Source organism: Panthera leo, chromosome A3 (genome assembly GCF_018350215.1).
Source record: "Panthera leo isolate Ple1 chromosome A3, P.leo_Ple1_pat1.1, whole genome shotgun sequence".
NCBI classification, from domain to species: Eukaryota; Metazoa; Chordata; class Mammalia; order Carnivora; family Felidae; genus Panthera; species Panthera leo.
In genome coordinates, this window is record NC_056681.1 from 24105223 (window position 1) to 24124662 (window position 19440).

General features: G+C 51.5%; 1 protein-coding gene across 1 annotated transcript in view; it reads right to left on the reverse strand.

Moving 5' to 3' along the window:
- MYH7B (myosin heavy chain 7B) overlaps nucleotides 1-19440 on the reverse strand; it is a 44765-nt gene that overhangs the window by 13210 nt on the left and 12115 nt on the right. The window contains exons 5-20 of the mRNA XM_042931151.1: nucleotides 11622-11716; nucleotides 10636-10736; nucleotides 9043-9149; nucleotides 8713-8856; nucleotides 8120-8276; nucleotides 7781-7808; nucleotides 6625-6721; nucleotides 4376-4399; nucleotides 4108-4200; nucleotides 3959-4022; nucleotides 2668-2766; nucleotides 2060-2163; nucleotides 1768-1906; nucleotides 1343-1461; nucleotides 1102-1251; nucleotides 757-927 (exon numbers count right to left, since the gene is read on the reverse strand). Of these exons, the coding sequence (XP_042787085.1) occupies nucleotides 757-927; nucleotides 1102-1251; nucleotides 1343-1461; nucleotides 1768-1906; nucleotides 2060-2163; nucleotides 2668-2766; nucleotides 3959-4022; nucleotides 4108-4200; nucleotides 4376-4399; nucleotides 6625-6721; nucleotides 7781-7808; nucleotides 8120-8276; nucleotides 8713-8856; nucleotides 9043-9149; nucleotides 10636-10736; nucleotides 11622-11695 (1671 nt within the window). The 5' untranslated portion in view covers nucleotides 11696-11716. The remainder of the gene's footprint in view (nucleotides 1-756; nucleotides 928-1101; nucleotides 1252-1342; nucleotides 1462-1767; nucleotides 1907-2059; nucleotides 2164-2667; nucleotides 2767-3958; nucleotides 4023-4107; nucleotides 4201-4375; nucleotides 4400-6624; nucleotides 6722-7780; nucleotides 7809-8119; nucleotides 8277-8712; nucleotides 8857-9042; nucleotides 9150-10635; nucleotides 10737-11621; nucleotides 11717-19440) is intronic.

Below are 19440 nucleotides of genomic sequence, written 5' to 3' on the forward strand. Positions count from 1 at the left end.
GTGTTGAAATGAATACTTTCAGTGCTGATCTCACAGCAAAAACTGTTGACCACCCAACTATGCAAAAGCAGGACACAGAAATGCATAAAAATCACCTGCTGCATGAACTCTTGTGGCTTCTTCAGCAATGTTCAATGTTAAAAATACATTTTCAGAGAACAAGATGGGATATGAGTCTGAGTCTATAAAAGAAAATGCACGTCCAGGATAAAGGGTTTGGAGGCAACTTAACCAAAGTGCCAAGATACAGGCTGTAGTAGGGTTAGGGGGCAAATATATAATTTTTTTCCCTTTACTCCTGAGTTTTCAGATTTTCTTTGATTTTTCTTTCTTGCAGTCTTTGTACAACAGGGAAATAGATACAATCAATCAAGTAAATTAGCAGACATACTCTCCCCTGCCTACCCCAGGCAGGTCCGGTGAGATTGTGGCTGCAGTAGGCCCTCATGAACTGCAAAATCGTGTGTGCCCATGACAGGCTGTTGGCCACAGTGCTGGGTGCACACTCACGTACCCACCAACACACATTCACACAACCTCCAACAAATCTATTCACACCCATGCATGCACTGCCATTCACACACACGAACAGAGACACAGAGCCACACTCACATACGCAAGCTCACATCGATGCACCACTGCACACATACACGGGTGCTTGCACACGCTCGCTCACAAGCCGGCACACGCTCATTCTTGCTCACTTGCCACACCCCCATCCCCCTCCCCTTGCAGTGGTCTTGCTCTAGGCCCCACCTTCTCAATGAGGTCAATGCAGGGTTGCAGGTCCAGGCCGAAGTCGATGAAGACCCAGTCGATGCCCTCCCGTTTGTACTCCTCCTGCTCCAGCACGAACATGTGCTGGTTGAAGAACTGCTGGAGCTTCTCATTGGTGAAGTTGATGCACAGCTGCTCAAAGCTGTTGAACTATAGAGGGAGGTGCCAGGCTCATCAGATACGCACAGGGAGACCCATGGAGGAACGGGGATGTGCGCGACTTCACCGCCACCTCCAGGCAGAGTCCCGGGGCTCTGGCCCCCACCCACCCATGGTCCTCTGCCTTGGAGAGAACAGAGCCCAGGGGTGTGGGCCCGCTCTCACCTCAAAGATCTCAAAACCAGCGATGTCCAGGACCCCAATGAAGAACTGACGGGGCAGCTTGGTGTCCAGGGTCTGGTTGATCCGTGACACCAGCCACCGGAACAGCCGGTCATAGGTGGCCTTGGCCAGAGCCCCCACGGCAAACACCACCTGGAGGTGTGGAGAGGCTGGGCTGGGACCTGGCAAGGAGGGTACCCTGCTCCACTGTCTCCAGGTGAGCCCTGGCCTGCAAACAGCTCACCTGCTCCACACTCTGGCCCTTGGTCACGTACTCGTTCCCCACACGCACTCGGGGGTGCAGAAGGCCTTTAAGGAGGTCCCCACTGCTGACCCCCATCAGGTAGGCAGCCTTGTCAGCACCTGGCAGGGCACACAGCAGGGGGGTGGTGAAGGAGGAGGAGGGCAAGAATATGGGCACCTGGGGGTGCTACTGGCCTCTGCCTGGAGTTAGAAGAGGGAGGCAGGGAGAGGTTGAGTTCAGAGCAGGCAAACTGTATGGCTCAGAAGGGTGAGGGTCTGGGATTGAGAAATCAGGGGTTACAATCAAGGCCAGGTAAGACTTAAATCAAAGGCTGTGGACAAGGGTTAAGGTTAACGGTCATGGACAGGACACTAGAATCAGGGTCAAGATGATGACCAGGTCAGGCCAGGGTCAGGCCCCCTCACTTTCAGTGCCGTCAGCCTCAGCCTGTTCCTCCCGCTGCTTCTGCTTGAACTTCATGTTGCCGAAGTGCAGGAGGGCCCCCACGATCTTATAGCAGGCACACTTCTCATCCACGCTGAAGCCCAGGATGTCCATGGCATGCTGTGGCAGGGGACAGAAGGATCAGAGAAGTCTGGGCTTCTCTAGGGGCCAGCTGAGCTAAGGGCACTGGAATTGCTCCCTGACCTCCCCCCAGCCTCACACATCCGCACACTGCAGGCGCCCCGACCCGCCTCTCTCCCACCAGAGACCTACATCAGTGGCCATGAGCTCCTCGCCGTCATTCATGTTGTCCACAGTGATGACACCCTGGCTGCAGAAGTGGTAGTCGTAGGGGTTCATCGACAGAAGCAGCATATCTGGGAGACATGCGGAGAAGCACGGTGGGTTTGGCTGCATTCACCCAGTGATTCTCCTTCCCTCCCATCCCAGCATGGAAGGTTCTAGGGGCCACCCAGGCAGGGGACTCTAGGGCCCTCCCAGGACTTCTGTGTAGCTGAGTTTCTCACCCCCTCCCCCAGGCCTGTGGCTTTTCTTTCTTTATGGTTCTCTGAGGAATGTGCCCAGTCACTATGCAGGGTGCTAGGGCACAGGGAAAACCACACTCTGTCCTTGAGGGGCTTGTAAGAGTGCATAGCTGGGCCTAGACAGAGCCACTGCTTCCCCCTTGGTGCTGGATGGGGCCTCTCCAGTCTCAGGACAGAATGAGGGACAACCTTGCCAGGGCCATGACACTAGGGGCCTATTCTCCAGTACAAGGAGAGAGCTCAGCAGTAACTAGGAGTCCCAGCTAAGGAGTGGAGGGGCAGTCCCACCCAGCCCCGTGGGCTCTGACTCCCCTTTCATCCACCCCTGGCCCTCACCCTGCAGCTCTGGCTTCTTCCCCGAGAGGATCTGGTAGTAGACATGGTAACCACGCTCACCAGGCAGCTGGAAGATCACTCGCGACTTCTCCAGGAGATCTGGGGAAAAGAGGGGCACTAGCCTACCTTCTGCCTGTACCTCCCCAGAGTGGGTCACCCCAATAGAGCTGAAGGGGTGGGGGAAGTTGTCTCAGGGGTGTGTAGAGAGGCACTGTATCCACACACATGCCAACATGTACTGAAAAGTGTCTATCACGCAGGTGTCACAGGGTGGGGGGGTGTGTGTCTGCAGGTCTGCATGTCTATGGGCAGGGGTCTTCATATGTCCTTCTTTCATCTATGCTTTCATCCCTTCATCCACAGACCACACTGCTTCCCTCCAGAGCAGAGCTAGCATGTCAGTGTGTGGGTGAAGCGGAGTTTCCATGTGTTTGCAAAGGAATGAGTCAAGGAGTGAATTACAACATTCTCTGGTCATCACATGTCTGTGCTTATCCATCGGGATCTGGTGATGCATCCCAAGGTGGGGAGTGGTCAGTGTAGGGGCCTCTCTGTGCATGCAGCCTGGGCCCTGGTGTCTGTGCAGTGGGGCTGGGCCAGATGGGATGGGCAAAAAGTGGGAGGGCAGGCTTCCAGGGAGGATGGGGTGGTGTGGGGGGTGGTCACAGGCCTGCCCTATTGGAGGCCAGAGAAAGAACTGAGGTGGGGTAAGGATCCAATCACAAGGAGCCTGGCTGGCCCAACAAGGATTCGGGTCTCCATCCTAAGGTAACAGGGGGCACCTGGGTGGCGGTTAAGTGTCCGACTCTTGATTTTGGCTCAGGTCATGATCTCATGGTTCGTGAGTTTGAGCCCCACATTGGGCTCTATGCTGGCAGCAGAGCCTACTTGGGATTCTCTTTCTTTCCCTCTCTCTCTCTGCTCCTCCCCTGCTCCCATTCCCTCTCTTTCTCTCTCCCTCCCTCTCTCAAGATAAATAAATAGTTTAAAAATAAAAAATAAAGATCAGGTAATGGGATCTACAAAAGGTTTTTAAACAGAAACATAATGTGGTCAAATTCGTATCTGAGAAAATATCACTCTGGCTGGGAAGATCAAGCAGAGGAATGGAGGCTCAGAGACCATAGTGGATGGAATGTTGCAGGGGACAGTAAGGTGGTAGGGGCTGGGCGGTGGCCAGGGGATGGAGAGAAGTGCCTGGAACAGGTGGTAGCCCCAAAGATTTGAGGATGGATGCTCAGTCAGAGCAGAAAGGCGCAAGCCTCTGTTCCCCACCCTCCCCTTGACTCACAGCTGTCAATATCTGCAGATGCCAGCTTCCCAGAGGGACCAAAGTGAATGCGGATGAATTTGCCCTGTGGGCAGAAGAGCAGCGTCAGTCAGGGCCCTTTACCTCCCTGCTGCCCATCCCCACCCACCTCTCCCACCATGGCCACTCACAAAGCGGGATGAGTTGTCATTCCGCAGGGTCTTGGCGTTGCCAAAAGCCTCCATGGCAGGATTGGCCTCGATGATTTGATCCTCGAGGGTGCCCTGGTGACAACAGGATGACGGGTCTGTCAGTCCTGGTGCTACCAACTAGGAGACCAGGGTACCTGATGGTCCTGCGTATCAGCGAATCCTGGACCACCTCTGGTGGGGAAAGGGAAGGGACCTCCCAGGGCTCATTACTATTGTCTGCCCCCACTAGCACTGGCCCCACACTTACCCCAGTCTTTGTGGCCAGAAATTGCTGGAGAGAGAAGGAAGATGCCATTAGAAACTATGAGGTCTCGCCAGGCTAGGGGAGGGTGGCAGTGGTTAGCAGGACAGACTGTTAGACACCCAAACATGTAGCCCCCAACCCCACTCCCCATGCCCAACCCTGTCAGCACTGTTAGACGGAGAAATGCTAGAAAGTGGGAGCAAGCCTGGCCCTAATCAGGCACCTGAGGCAAGGGGCTATGTCTCGGGGTCTCCTACTGGCAGCCCTTCCCCTCCTCCAGCTGTCTCTGGCCTCTTCCATGTGCCTCCCCCTCCCATATCTCCCATATCCGGTGGCCCCTCCCCCTAAACCCTGGAGCTTCCTGACTAAAGTCTACTCCTCTTCAGACCCCAGCTCAAATGTCCCTTCCTCAGGAAGGTGTCCCTGATGCTCTGAGGCTAGAAGAGCCCTCTTTCTGATCGACCCTTTTTACCCCTCACCTCCCACTGTGAGAGCCCTTCTTTACACTTCTCCATTGTACTGTGATGGGCTGCACCTTGACTATACAGCTGATAGACAAAATAGCCCTGTCAGGCGCATATTATTAGCCTTAATTTGCAAATGAGGAAACTAAGAGCAGGGAAGTGATCTCCAGGCCACATGGTGAGGGGCAGAGCAGGAACTGAGCCCAGGCATCCTGCCTCCCATGACACCACAGACACCATATGTCTCATCTAGAGGGACTTGCTGAATTGAGGAGGTTTCCCTCTCTTACTCTTCTAGCCTCATCCTTGTCTCTCCTCTGTGTCCTTTTCCTTCCCTTCCCCACCCTGGCTCCCTACAGCCTGGGAAGAAAGGGAGAGAAAGGAAGGAATGGATTCTAGAGTGACAGGTGCCAGGCCACCAGGGGACTTTGGTTATTCGCTCACCTCCAGGGAGCCCAAGACTTAAAAATCCCCCCAGAGACACTGTTAGAGGGATGGAGGCAGGAGGGAAATGGCAAGAGCCCCTCCCACTGAGTTCCACCCCACACACTCAGGTCCAGGGCTTTTGAACAGGGCTCTCTACGGCAGATGTGGTCAAATTTGGGGCCAAGGGGAGGGGGGCTAAGGCTTTGAAGTTCCAGCATCCATAGACCCTGTGAGCCAGCCTTTCTTTCTACCTGTCTTGCCTGACACCCCACATACACTCCACCATGCAGGGCTCCTTCCTGCCCCGCCCTTCTTAGCTGCACCCCTGCCAGCTCTGGCCCTCTCCCTGCCCTCCGTTCCTGTTACTGGACCAAGCCCCAACTTTCTGCAGCATCCTCAGAGACACTGTGGGGGTTCAAAAATGGGGTAGGGAAGAGAGGGAGCAAAAAGCACCAAAAAGTCAACAGCAAAAACAAAACAACTACCACAACAACAAAAAACAAAACTGAAAGGGAAAAAAAAGAAAGAAAAAAGCCACACAAGAAAATCAAATGGGGGAAAAAGAAAAAATAAAAACAACTTTAAATGGAAAAAAAGAAAAGAAAAAGAAGAAAGAAAAATGCCCCAGAATAAAGCAAGGCTTAAGAGGACCAGGAGTGGGGGCTGTGTAGAAGGTGGCTTAGGGCTTCTGGAAAGAAAAGACAGTCCATTTTGGGGTGGAGGGACACACATAGAGCTCTGAACAGCTGGTCTTGGGGGCTAGGAATGGATGTAATACTTGGAGAACAAAAACAAAACAAAACATTGGTCCCCCACTGTTTCAGAAATTTCAAAAATCCGTACAGAAATCACAGGGTGAGAAATTGCCCCCTAACTCTGGGTGTTAGGAATGCCAAATGCTGTTGGCTCTGGTTAAACTCCATATAAGCCTGCTTTTTGATTGACAGCAGGTAACGATGTCTTTGCTGCACAAAAACCAAGAAAAAAAATCACTTCATAGTAAAAGCTTGTTTGGTAAACTTTTCCAAGATATGAAGGTCATGATGGAAAGGGAAATTATATAAAGCGTTTAGGAATAGCTGTGGTCCCACCCCTGTGTGTTACAGATAGAAACACTGAGGCAGGCCCAGAATTGGGTCACACGATGTGGAAGGGCAGTCACAGCCTTTCTCTTGGTCAAGCCTTGCTCAGGCCAGAGTCCGCCACCAGGGTGGGAGGCTCAGGCAGGGCTAGAGGCTCTGGGGAATCAACTTTTTTAAAAGGAATTAAAAAAAAAAAAAAAAAAGAAGAAGAAGAAGAAGAGAAAGAAAAGAAAAACAGTGAGAAGCAGTGGGGAGCAGAGCCCGCATGGGCAAGTCTTACGGCCTTCTTGCCCGGCCCATCTCCCAGGGCAGCGACGATGGCAAAGTACTGAATGACCCTCTTGGTGTTAACCGTCTTACCGGCCCCCGACTCTCCGCTTAGACGATACAAACATGAGTCACCAAAGCCCATCTGGTCACCCTAATTCCTCCCATCCCCCAACACCCCACCCCTCAAGCAAGGCTACTCTGTCTCCCCGCCACACCCAGCTCCCAACTCAGGACCCCCAACCCAACACTCTCCAGAAGAGATCAACCCTCAGAGGTGCTGGGTTGTGTAAAAGCAAGCCAGCATAGAACATCCCTGTGAGATGAGAACACATATGATGATGTCACTGTCTACTGAGCACTAATTTCATGCCAGATACCAGGCCAAGTGCTTTACCTATATTGGCTCATTTAAGCCTTAGAAACCCTGTAAAGCAAGCACTACTATCACCCCCATTTTAGGGGTAAGGAAATGGGACTCAGGGAAGTCACATAAATGTCCCTGGTGTGTGCCAGGCACATATGTTAACTCACTAACTCCTTAAAGCTCTGTATGATAAGTAAGTAGGATTGTTCTGCCTTTGTTGATGAGACTCAGGGGCCCAAGGGTACCAGCAGAAAGTGGATATGTAAGAACTTGAACCCAGGTCCTTCTGGTTTTAAAGGCCTTGCTTTTAACCACCAGGCTGCACTCACACACACACACACACTCATACACAATATCCATATTGGCTTGGCTGGACATGAACTTGGACATGAACTCTACCACTTTCCCAGGGGGGCAAATGAAACATCAAAATAAGATTCAGAAATAAGGAGACTGTAAGAAAGAAAGGGAAAGTAATCTCCTCCCTCCCCTTGAGCCAGAATCATAATTCCCCAAAGATTAAGGTGGGAGAAGATTCCAGGCCCTGGGGAGAGGGACTATCAGGGCTGGTGATCACTCTGGTGTTTGGGTATCCCTTCCCTGTCCACCACCCCATAATGCATCTGCCCAGAATAGGGGCAGAGAAAATGCTCTAATTTAGCTTCAGAAGGATACCAGATCCAGGTGGTAAAAGCCCTACCCTAAGCACTTTGGACTCAACTCTGGGAAATGATTTTAGTTCCACTCCCCTCCTTCCAGGTGGTCAGCATTTCCCACCACACCCCCAGAGCCCCACACTCACGTGATCAGCATGGACTGGTTCTCTCGGTCTGGAGGAAGGGGGAAGAGATAGACAAGTTAGCCAAGGTGAGAAACCAGTCAGTCAGGAGTAGAACACTTTGGGTATCTGTGGCACTGGGGCAACCCCTCCACCACCCAGGGCCAGAAATGGGAAGGACGAGGTGGGATCATCCAGACAGTGGTCGGCTCCCACTTCGAGAGACAGAATGCTACGCTGGAGTGTCCAGCAGCATCAAAAGGAAAGCAGTGCAAGTGGAGGGAAAGGGGTCCTTTTACAGAGGCCTCCCTGGAGCAGGGGTGGAGGTCTTAGGTGAGGGAGAGGAGTCAAGGCGGCTCTTACTGCGCAGCATGTCATTGTAGGCATTATCTGCCACTGCATATATGTGGGGTGGGGCCTCCGAGCGGCGCTTTCCCTTGTAAGCAGCCACCACGGAGGCCGTGTAGACCGGGAGCCATTTGTAGGGGTTGATGGTGACACAGAAGAGGCCCGAGTATGTCTGAGGAGAGATTATAAAATGGGTTATTGAAGGCCAAGTTCCCATCCTCAATCCCCAGCCCTCACGAAACCATGACCCTTCCAATATTCCCCAAGGAATCACTTAAAGTGCCCTGCCATACGCTCTGTGACTGTCCTACCCGCCCCAGCCCTTACTCCGGCCCGCAGCCCGTAGCCCCACCTCCACATTGCCAAGCCCAAGCGTCTAGCTGCAGCTCCGCCCCTACACTCTGGTAGCCGAACCTCCTCTAGCCCCGCCCCAGCCCGGGGCCCCGCCTTCACAGCGACAAGACCTCACGCTGTCCCACCTCTAGCCCTGCTCCTTGCTCCTCCCCCCCCTCCCCGCCCACTCCCCACCGTGCAGCAGCGCTTCCCCTAGCCCCGCCCCTGCCTCTTTGGCCCCACCCCCACCGAACCCAGCCTGGCCCGTGGCTCACGTAGATCATCCAGCGAGCATAACGCTGGCGCAGGTTGTGTAGCACCGCTGCCTCGTTGAGGTGCGTCATCATGGCCATGTCCTCCAGCAAGTCGAAGCGAGGCGGGTTCATGGGCTGCAGCTCTGCTTCGCGCACTAGCAGCATCTGTCCGGGAGACCGTATCATAGGAGACCTTAACGTGGGGTGAGGTGGTAGGCGGGCAGCAGTTGACTGACCTCTGACCTCAGTCTCTTATGCCGGTGCCCTCCCAGACCCCTTTTTTCATCCAGTGCGCCAGCGAGCTGCACCCGAGGGGGCAGAGGAGATAATCCCGGAAGAGGGGAGCCAAACCTTCTGGTCTTTGGTCTCCACATTGACTCTGCCCCCAGTTGCCTCCGACTTGATCTCGGCCTCCACGTAGGCATCCTGTTCATCAGGTACCCAGACCCTCTTCCTCCCTGGTTGGGGGAGAGGAGTGGGGCTTTGAGAAAGGCTGAGGCACATCGAACTGGGGTTCCCAAGCCTTGTCCATAAACCTCTGCCCCTCCCATGAGCCCCTGTCAGGATGCAGTACACAAAGATCCTTCCAGACCCAGGATCCTGGAAGGGCAAAGCTGGGAGGGTCCATAGGGACCTTGTCAGAGGATTCCCTGACTGAGGTAATAGGCCCTCACCACCCTGGATTACATACTTGGGTTCAGATTCCTGCTTTTGCCATATCTACCCTGCAAGTTCGGGGAAAACTCTCATTCTCTCTGGGCCTGTTCCCTCAAAGGCAAAATGTTACGGGCATCTCCTGATGGAGAAGGCCTCAAAATCAGGCACATAATTCTCAGGGGAGCTCTGCCTCCCCCATTTCGCTGAAGACCCAAACCCACTTCTCCTAATTCTGTGGCTTGTGTTCCTTCTTGCCTGGTCAGCTGGTCCCACAACTTCAGGGAGCCCATATCTCATGGTGGTTAAAGTCATGGACTCAGATAGCAGAACACCAGGTTCTGTTTCCTGTCCTGCCACTACTAGCCAAGTGCCTTACTCAGGACCAGCTACATAACTCTCAGTCCCCAGTATTACAATGCAGCACCCCTGTTAAAAAATCATTAAACACTGGGGCCCCTGGGTGGCTCAGTCGGTTAAGCATCCAACTTTGGCTCAGGTCATGATCTCACCGTTCCATGGGCTCAAAACCCTGCACCAGGCCCTGTGCTGACAGCTCAGAGCCTGGAGCCTGCTTCTGATTCTGTGTCTCCCTCGCTCTCTGCCCCTCCCCCACCCACACACGCTTTCTCAAAAGCAAACATTAAAAACAAGTTTTTAAATCATTAAACATTTCAATATGGTGAGAGCTGAGTGTTAAACACAAAGGCCCTTCTGAGGTGATGCCCTGTGCAACTGCAGAGGTTGCACACCCATGAAACTGGCCTTGGCCCTGGTCCCCAGCTCCCAGGTTATTGAGATGATGCATGGAAAGTCATTCACTCTGGGCCTGGCACAAAATAAGCACTTGATACACATTGCCTATTGTTATTATTGTCCTATGAGCAAACTAGGTCATAAATAGTAGTCTTTATTCCTGTCTTTGGCTTTAGCTCTATGGAAAACACTAAAAATAACTCCAGCACAGGTTTTACGGACACCAGCCTGCATACTAATCACTCCCATCTCAGAGGCCTCGGGCTCCAGCCACAGACTGCCGCTCTGGGAGACAGGGAATATTGTCCCATTTTACAGAGGAGCAAACCAAGGCTTGCTCACAAACATGCAGTGATGTACACAGAGTCTCAGGGAATGTACCCTTAAGGACCCCAGACTCTGAGGGAAAGGGCCAGGGCTAAAGCTTTGAAGCCACAGTTCCCCTTCAGCCGCAGGCTCAGTTTCACCCCTCCCCACTCCTGGTCTGAGTCTATAAGGGCAACACCATGGCCGTGCCCTTCTGCCTTCACTTACCATCCCACGGGACAGTGTGCACCTTCATCAGATCCTGGTAGCCCTGGCGGAGGTAGCGGGCAGACTCCCCAAGTTCACTCACATCCATCATGGCGGTGGCACTGAGAGGTGGAAGATGAGGGACTAAAAATCTTGGAGGTTCAAGGCAATCCAAGGCATCAGGCACTGGAAGATGGCTGTGACGGAGGAACTAAGGGACCCAGGGACCCCAAACAGGGGTGTGATGCAAAACCCACAAGGCCTAATACTCAGTGATTCCTCGGGGGTCCCCATCTCAGCCTCCCTGGTGAGCCCCCAACACACATACACACACACACTCAAACACCAGAGCATCCTTTCCCAGAGATAGAGAGAGACTTGTGCCCACCCATGGGTTCCTCACCCTGTGGTTCCAACCTCAGCCCTGATCACCCACCTCAGCACACGGTGAAGGCTGGGAGTTGGGCTACCCCTTTTATTGCCACCGTCAAGGTCAGCAGAGGAGAGCTATGTCAGCAATCTCCACGTGTCACAGCCCCCCCAGCCTGGCCACAGGACACAAAAGGCAAATTCCCTTTTATCTCCACCAGCACGGCCCCTGGGCTATTTTTACCTCCCATTGTCATGGGATCACAAAGGCGAGAGAGACACTCTTACTAAGAGAGAGGGAGGTTGGGATTCAGAGACTGATGGGGCAGGGACAAAGCCGTGAGAGATCCGGGAAGACTGAGGAGCCCAGAGAGAGAGAAACTGAGTCACAAGGAGTCTGGTCCACCCAGAAAAAGGCTCACACCCCCAGAAACAAAGAGCAAGGAGACTGAGTGAGAGGAAACAACAGAGTGCCTTCTGGGACTATTTGGCACAATCCTCTTTATACACCCAGGGAAACTGAGGCCCAGAGAAAAGAAAGCACTGGCAAATCTCACAGATAAGTAGTGGCAGAGACCAGATCAAAAAGAGAAGCAGAGAGAGTAAGATATCCCTCTCCAGTACCTGCATGCTCTTACCTCCTACCTCTATCCCCATCTCCTTGGGGTCCCCTGGGGAAATTGTACATGAAGAAAACTAGACCTGTGACCATACACGTAAAGAAATGATTTGGCTGAAAAGAAAGCAAAAGGAGGAAATTTAGAACAATTAGAAGGCATTCAAGATTCCCAGGAAACCAACTTCCCACTCTTAGCCCCCTCCTGCCCCCCACTCTCAACAGGGGTTCAGTGTGCTGGCACTCAGTCTGCCTGATACGGGCTTTGGAATACATCAGGGCACTTCCAGGCTGTCCTGTCCATCACCCCATTCAGGCCCTGGTGACACCACAGAAATTTATGGTCAGAGAATCAAAGGATCCTGGAACTCGAGACAGTGGACACATAGAACTACACAGGTTCAGAGCCAGGATTCCAGCCAGATGTCAGGCTGTGCCCACACAGAGAAATTCTCTGTACCATCTGGCTACCAATTCCAAATATGCATATACCTATATTCTATAAAATATATAGAAATAACTTCAAAGACCCATTTTCAACCATACATAGTTCAAAACCAGGTAAGCTGATAAAAGTAGAAGAGTGGTCCTCTGAGGGAGAGTAATGAATGGACGAGGCACAAGAGCAGCCTCTGGAATGCAGGAAACACTATGTACTGAGCAAAGAGCAGTGTGTTCACTCTGTAAAACTAATTGAGCTGTACGTTCAAGATGTACCCACTTCACTGCATGTATGTTACACAAAAACTTTGTTAAAAATGCATGGCCAAATTTGGCAATATCTATTAAAATTACAAATGCTGAGACCTTTTTAGGAATTAATCCTATAGATACTCTCCAAGTTATGAAATGATACAGCTCTCCTTTGGGTGACATTTAGATTGTCCCCAGTCTTTTTGTCATTATAATCAGGGATATAGTGAATATTGCCATACAGTCTGAGTTTCTGCAAACTAAACACACCCTATTCAAGAAACAAATTACCAGCAACCCCCCTCTTTCATTCACCACTCCCTCACCTACCATCCTGACTTCTAATGTCAGATTAGTTTCCAAAATTTCTATGAATGGAATCCTACATTATGTATTCCTTTCTTCTTTTTCTCCACATTATATTTGTGATGACATCGTTCTGTTTTGATTCTCTTCATAGAACATAGGTTGTTTCTGGCCTGCCTCCCCACCAACTAATGGGCAAGAGCTTGGTCTATATCCCCAGCACCTTACAGAATGCCTGCACACAGCAGAAAGTCAGTAAGTGTGTGCTGAGTAAGAGCATGAACCCAACTTGATAGATAGTTTAAGATTATAGGGTTTTGTTAGGCACCTGGGTGGCTCAGTCCTTAAGTATCTGACTTCAGCTCAGGTCGCAATCTCACGGTTCATGAGTTCAAGTCCCACATTGGGTGAGCACAAGCCCCGCTTCAGGTAAAACACAAGCACCACTTCGGGTGAACCCTATTTCTCTCTCTCTCTCCCCCTCTGCCCCTCCTGACATTCTCTCTCTCTCTCTCTGCCCCTTGCTCATTTGCACCCCCTTTCTCTCTCCAAAAAAAATTTCTTTTTTAAAGATTACAGGGTTTTGGGGCAACTGGATAGCTCAATCGGCTAAGCATCTGACTTGTTTTTGGCTCAGGTCATGATCTCACAGTTGATGGGTTTGAGCCCCACATCAGGCTCTGTGCTGACAGCTCTTCCCCATCTCTGCCCCTCCCCTGCTCACTCTGTCTCTCTCTCAAAAACAAACAAACAAACAAACATCAAAGAAAAAGATTATAGGGTTTTCATCTCCTTATTTAGAGAAACCCCAAAGAGTGGGAAAAACTCTGCTTGCTGTTTGAAGATGCTCAGAAAGCAGGGCCTTCTTTCTTAGGGCCTGAGCAATAGAATTAGCCTGGAGAATTAGAACCTTTAATGAGCCTAGCCTATACCAAATATAATGTGGGTCTGAATTCTAGAATTATCTGTTCAGTGTATAAATCTGGGGCTGAGAAACCAACCAAAAGAAATGGGTCTAGAACTGTAAGTTCACTTCTACTACACAGGGCACACCTTCCTGCTGAGATGAACACACAGACAAAAATGACGAAGCGATGGGGAAACCCAAGAGGCACCTAAGAGAGGCACGAAATGCCACAATCTGCAAGGACTTAAGGCACCAACCTTAAATATATGAAGAGCTGTCCTGTAGCATACAAAACCTGTGTGACTTATGTGTCCTCAAGAGCAGGCCAGTGGGGTGGTTACAAGGAAGCAGAGTTTGGATACATACACAGAAAAGGGTCTTTTCATACTCAGAGCCTGTCAGCCATGGAAGAGGCTTCGTAGAAGAAAATGAGCCTGCTAACAGCAAGGAAGAATCAAGCAGAGGTTGCACAGGGCTTGAAGCTTTGGACTGGGCAACCTCTGAGATCTGCTCCAACTCTAGGATTCTAGGATTCTAGGATTTTAGAACCTCCGGAAGCTTCGTTTCTTCACCACCGCCCTCTCATCCCAACCAACCCACCCACTGAATAGCCAGTGTAGACACTCCAAAGTCTTTCTTCCTCCCTTCTCTTCCCAACATTATGAGCACAGAGCCAGGACTATATGTACCTCAGTCTCGAATCCTGGCATGTTAGAATCGGTATCACTAGAACCCTGAAGTGCTACAATCCAGGGGCAAAAGACTTGAGGCAAATATAACAAAATGTGTACAATGGTTTCTTAATTGTTCTCTGTACTTTCCTGTACCTTTTCTATTTCTCCCTGCCTGCCACCCTTTTCTCCAATTCCAGTTAAAGACAGCAGGGCATTAGGAATCAGGAGCATCAGGGCTGGAAGGGAAATCATCTCGTCCAGACCCTCTGCTTAGCTGAGGACACAGAGGCCCTGATGGGGACAGAGGGAGCCTGGGCCAGACTCCAGGATCCCACTCCTGAGGTTAGCTCTCTACCCAAGCACACGGAAACCAGCAAAGGAGAAGGCAGCTATGGTGAGGACTGGCATGAAGGCAGCTGGGTCACCTGCAGCCTGGCCTGTGGTGTGGGGTGTCCACCCTCCTCGGCTTCAGAGACTCTCTCCAGAAATCGCTCTAAGAACCACGATCTTCAAGGGACTTAATTAAGATGCTGATAGTGCTAGGAAGGACTGTCAGGAAGGGCTCAGCCTCAGGCATTCCGGCCTCAGTGCTCCCAGGCCCCAGACCGGCCTGTTGCCACCCTCAAAGACAGCAATGCTGTAAATCCCCTATTTGCATCCCCCACAGAAAAGCCAAGGAACCTTGGGCCTGACTAGGAACAGAGTTGGGAAGGAAGAGCAGGATCTAGGGTAGAGAGTAAAGCGGTGAAAGATAGAGATAGGCAGTCTTAGGATATGGGGAGCTGGAACCAAGCCAGACACCATGGCCTCCGCGTCCCCTATTTCTCTCCATCAAAGGCCTCAGATAAGCAGTTTTGTGGGGTCCTGGAGCTCACAGCTTAGTAGCAGCCAGAACTGGAGGCAGCTGCTGAGCTGGGGCTATTGGGGGAGATTCCCATGAGCAATGAGCTGATGGGGCAAAGCCCAAAAGGGACATACTACCTCTGGCTTCTCTTCTTCTAGCCCAAAATGCCACTGGAGGAGCTGAGTATTGGAGAAAGCAAGGGCAGGTAGGGAGACAGAGAAGATAGGATTTGGGAGCCAGCCCCAACCGGAAATGTATCTGTCACCAATGCTCCTCAGTCCCTGGAAATCCTTGATAAAGACATTGAAGGACTCTGTTAAAATGCTACCTCAGCTGGGAGGATCACATAGATTCAGGTGAACATGCATCTGGTGCCTTCTATTCTGTGTCCAGGATGGGAACCCAATACTCTCTGTCCAGGAAAAGAAAGACACCCACAGGAGATGTCAGACTGGAGGGATGTGAAGGACAAGAGCAAGTCTGACACCCAGACGGACAAGGAGAGGGGCATGACAACAAGGTCCCTTCCCTCATAGAGCGGCAGTCAATGAACAAGCAGATACAGTTTCTAAGGTAATTCAAGATCGTGGCACAGGATATAAAGGCACTACGGTAACGCGGTGGAGGGTCATGGGGGTGGGGTATACAGTACTCAAGTTGGTCAAGGATGTGGGGCTCTCTGAAGAGGTGACATTCAAGGTGAGACCTGAGGGACGAGAAGGAGCCACACAAAGAGCCAGAGGAAGAACATTCTGAGCAAAAGTAGTAGTAAATACAAAAGCTGTGAGGCAGAAAATAGCATGGTGCGTTTGATGCCATCACAATGCTAGTGCCGCTGGAGCGGGAACAGGGGGAGAGTTTTATTTTTAATGTTTATTTATTTTTGAGACAGACAGAGAGAGAGTGTGTGAGCGGGGAAGGGGCAGACAGAGAGGGAGACAGAGAATCCCTAGCAGGCTCCATGCTGTCAGCACAGAGCCGGATCCAGTGCTTGAACTTACGAGTACTGAGATCATGACCTTAGTCAAAACCAAGAGGTGGATGCTTAACTGACTGAACCACCCAGGCACCCCTAGGGGGAGAGTTTTTTAAGGTTGGGTTACATAGGTAGGCATGAGCTGGATCACTGAGTCTTGTAGGATTTGAAAGGGACTCTGGACTCTATTATATAAAGAACAGCGGGAAGCTGTCAGGGCAAGAGAGTAAGTGGTCTGAGGTTTAATGATGACCACCCTGACTGCCATACAGAGAATGGACTGGAATGCTGCAGGCAGAGCAGCAAGGAGGCAGTGGTCGTCCAGGTGAGAGGAGGGCACCAAAGGCAGAGGAGAGGGGACACAGAGCATGAGCCCTAACTCCAAGGCCAGAGCAGTCACACAGGTGGAGGCTTGGCCACGGGAGGCACACAGGGAAGGGAGGCCAGGTGGAGCAGCTGGGATTAGACTGTGAACGGCCTCAGAAGCCAGATTAGGGTTTAGCGTTCTCCTGCAGGAGTTGGGGAACCATCAAAGGCATTTGTATTTTATGTTTCTCATCAAAGAGCTCTGAGCAAGGACATTTGACAGCATGGTCAGATTTATGTGTTCACAAGATCCCGGTGGCAGCTGGTGTGGAGGATGAACTGAAGGGGCGAGACCGGTGGCAGGAAGACTTACTTAGGAGGTGGCTGCCATAACAGTCCAAAAGCAAAGCAGTGAGGCCCTAGAGGGGGGCCCTCCCCTTGGCACCCTGTGGGTGGGGGGGCCCCTGCTCATCCAAGGCTTGTCCCCCTCCTGGGGCCCTGGGCAGCTGCAGAGAGCCCGAGTGGGCCCCGGCTCTGATGCCTGAGCAGAAAATAGGATGAGGGCTGCCAAAAGGCATCAGGGGTGTTTATCCGGAGGAGAGATGCCTCAACGTGGTAAAAGGTTACTTGGTGGGAGGGGAGGTGGGGGGAGACCAGCTGTCCCCCATCCTCACAAAGGACAAACAAAGGAGGGGACTGTGGCTTCAGCTGCATCAAGAGGGAGGGAAGTTAGATACAGACTCAGCAGCACAAACTCTCCCTTTCAGAGACCCCAGGGGCCTCCTGGATCACTCCTGACTGCCCTACCTCAGACTGCCCTAGAAGAATCTGGGGTGTGGCTGCCCCAGAGAGAAATGCGCATGTGTCACCCTCCTGGAGATAAACAGATGGACAGAAAGGCCTCCATGCTGGACTGAAGTGGTCTGGACCCTAGCACAGGCTCTGGTCTGGGGCTGTGATCTGTTGTATCCTGGAGTTCAATCTTTGCCTTAGGCCCTCACTGTCTAGATAGCTCTCTCTCTGCCTCTGCCCACACTCCCAACCAGTCTCTGTGTTTTTAGCATGAGGTGGGAGTCTCTTGTATCGCTCATGGGTCTTGGTCCTTCTTGGTCACCCTGTCATTCTCTGCCCTCTGAGACTCTGTATTTCTTTGTCTTGACCTCTGACTCAGTCTCTCTAGAGCTGGGCTGGACTGGGCCAACCTCCCACCCCCAGTGGGCCCTCACTGGTAGAGTGCCCCCATGTAGACAATGCTCGGGCCCAATGCCCAGGCTGGAACAGGTGACAGCAGCTGTGGATCTATCTATAGCTCCCTTGCCCTTCAATTGTTCCCAACTTCAAACAATGGCTGGGCCCTGGATTATAGACACCCCCCACCAGACTTGCTGAAATGGATCCTAGGGGGCAGGGGATGAGAATCACGAGGCCCACATCGTGATCTCTTGTAAGTATCTATCTCTGTGTGGACCTCCATGTTCCACTTATAGCTCTGGGCTAGAAGGCCTTTCAGCTCAGAGGCTGTGTGAGTAAATGATCAGTGGATAAGGGAGAAAAGTGTGTGCAAACAGCAGGCCTGTACTTGGACATGTGGGTGTGTGTGACGTGTGTTTCCCTCTTCCTGCTTTGGTTGACAGACACGTGTGGACACTGGGGTGCCAGTTCCGTGAGGGCAAAGACCTAATCTTTTTTATTCTCTGCTGTATCCCAGCCTGAACCTGGCCATGGTGAGTGTTCGATGTACATTTCTTATTTTTTTTAATTTTTTTTTTTTTTTTGAGAGAAAGAGAGAGCACGTGCGCACACGTGAGAGCAGGGGAGGGAGAGAGGGAGAAAGAGAATCCTAAATAGGCTGCACGCCCAAGGCAGAGCCAGATCTCAAAACTGCGAGATCATGACCTGAACCGAAATCAAAAGTTGGACACTTAACTGACTGAGCCACCCAGGTGTCTCTCAATATACATTTCTTACCTTGGCCCTTAGGGAGAGTAAGGGGGTGCTATGTAGTGACAGGGCTCAAGCATGAGAGGCAGTATAGGGTAGTGATGAAGAACACCTTAAAGTCAGACTGCCCGGGATTGAATCCTGGCTCTGCCAATTACCAGCTCTGAAATCTTGGGAAATTATTTAACCTCTGAACAATGGAAAATCGTAAAAAAGACCTACCACAACACAGGATTCTGATGAACATTATATGAGTTATAACATCTGAAGTGCTTAGTTACAATAGTGCATGCCAGAGTAAAGACTCAGTAAATTACTGTTCTTTACAACATATATCATTAAGTGAAAAAAGCAAGGGGCAGAAGAATGGATGGGATGTGCTATCGCTCATGCAAAAATGGGGGGATAGAAGAGTCACGTATTTACGTGCCTACCTATGGAGGGACCACCTTTGCTGGTAAGAGCGGTGGCCTCTGGAGAGGGGACTAGGCGGCTGAGGGCTAGGGAAGGGAGGGAGGCTGATTTTCTTCTTGCTTACCCTTTTATACTTTTGAATTTTGAATCATGGGTATATATTATCTAGTTCTTAAGGATTTGCTAAATGAATAAGATTCACTTCCAACATGATCCTTGAAAAAGCAAGCTCCTATTCTATGCCAATGGGGAAGGCCTGGTGAGGGCCAGTCCTCAGGGTGTGGGCTCATTGACCTCAGCCCTGGGTCTGAGTCTATGGGTCACCCTCTTTCCTCCAGCCCAATAGCAGGCAAGACACATCCATGCAAAACCATCCCAGAGCAAATGGTAAGCCAGAAGGGAGGCTTTCCAGTTTCTAGGCCAAGCAGCAGTAGAGGTGGCAGGGGCGGTGGAAACAGGCTCCTGCCCTCTTCCCTGGCCCCAGACCCCAACTCTTCAGCCCAAGCTATTCTTAGAGGCTAGATAATGCCAGCAGTTGCTGCTGCTCATATTAGCCTCCAGAACCACTAGCACTGACAGGCCCAGTGCTACCTGGACCCCCTGGTGTGCTGGCCTCTCTGCCAGGTGTGGGCATCCTGCTGCTCTATCCTCTGCACTGCAGAGGCCACACATATTCCAGCCACCACAGGTAGGTGAGGGGACTGGGTAGTAGTCTCCCGCAAGACTCCCCTTGCCAGGCAGCTGGGTGGAACAGAAAGGGTCAGAGTGAGGGGTATCATC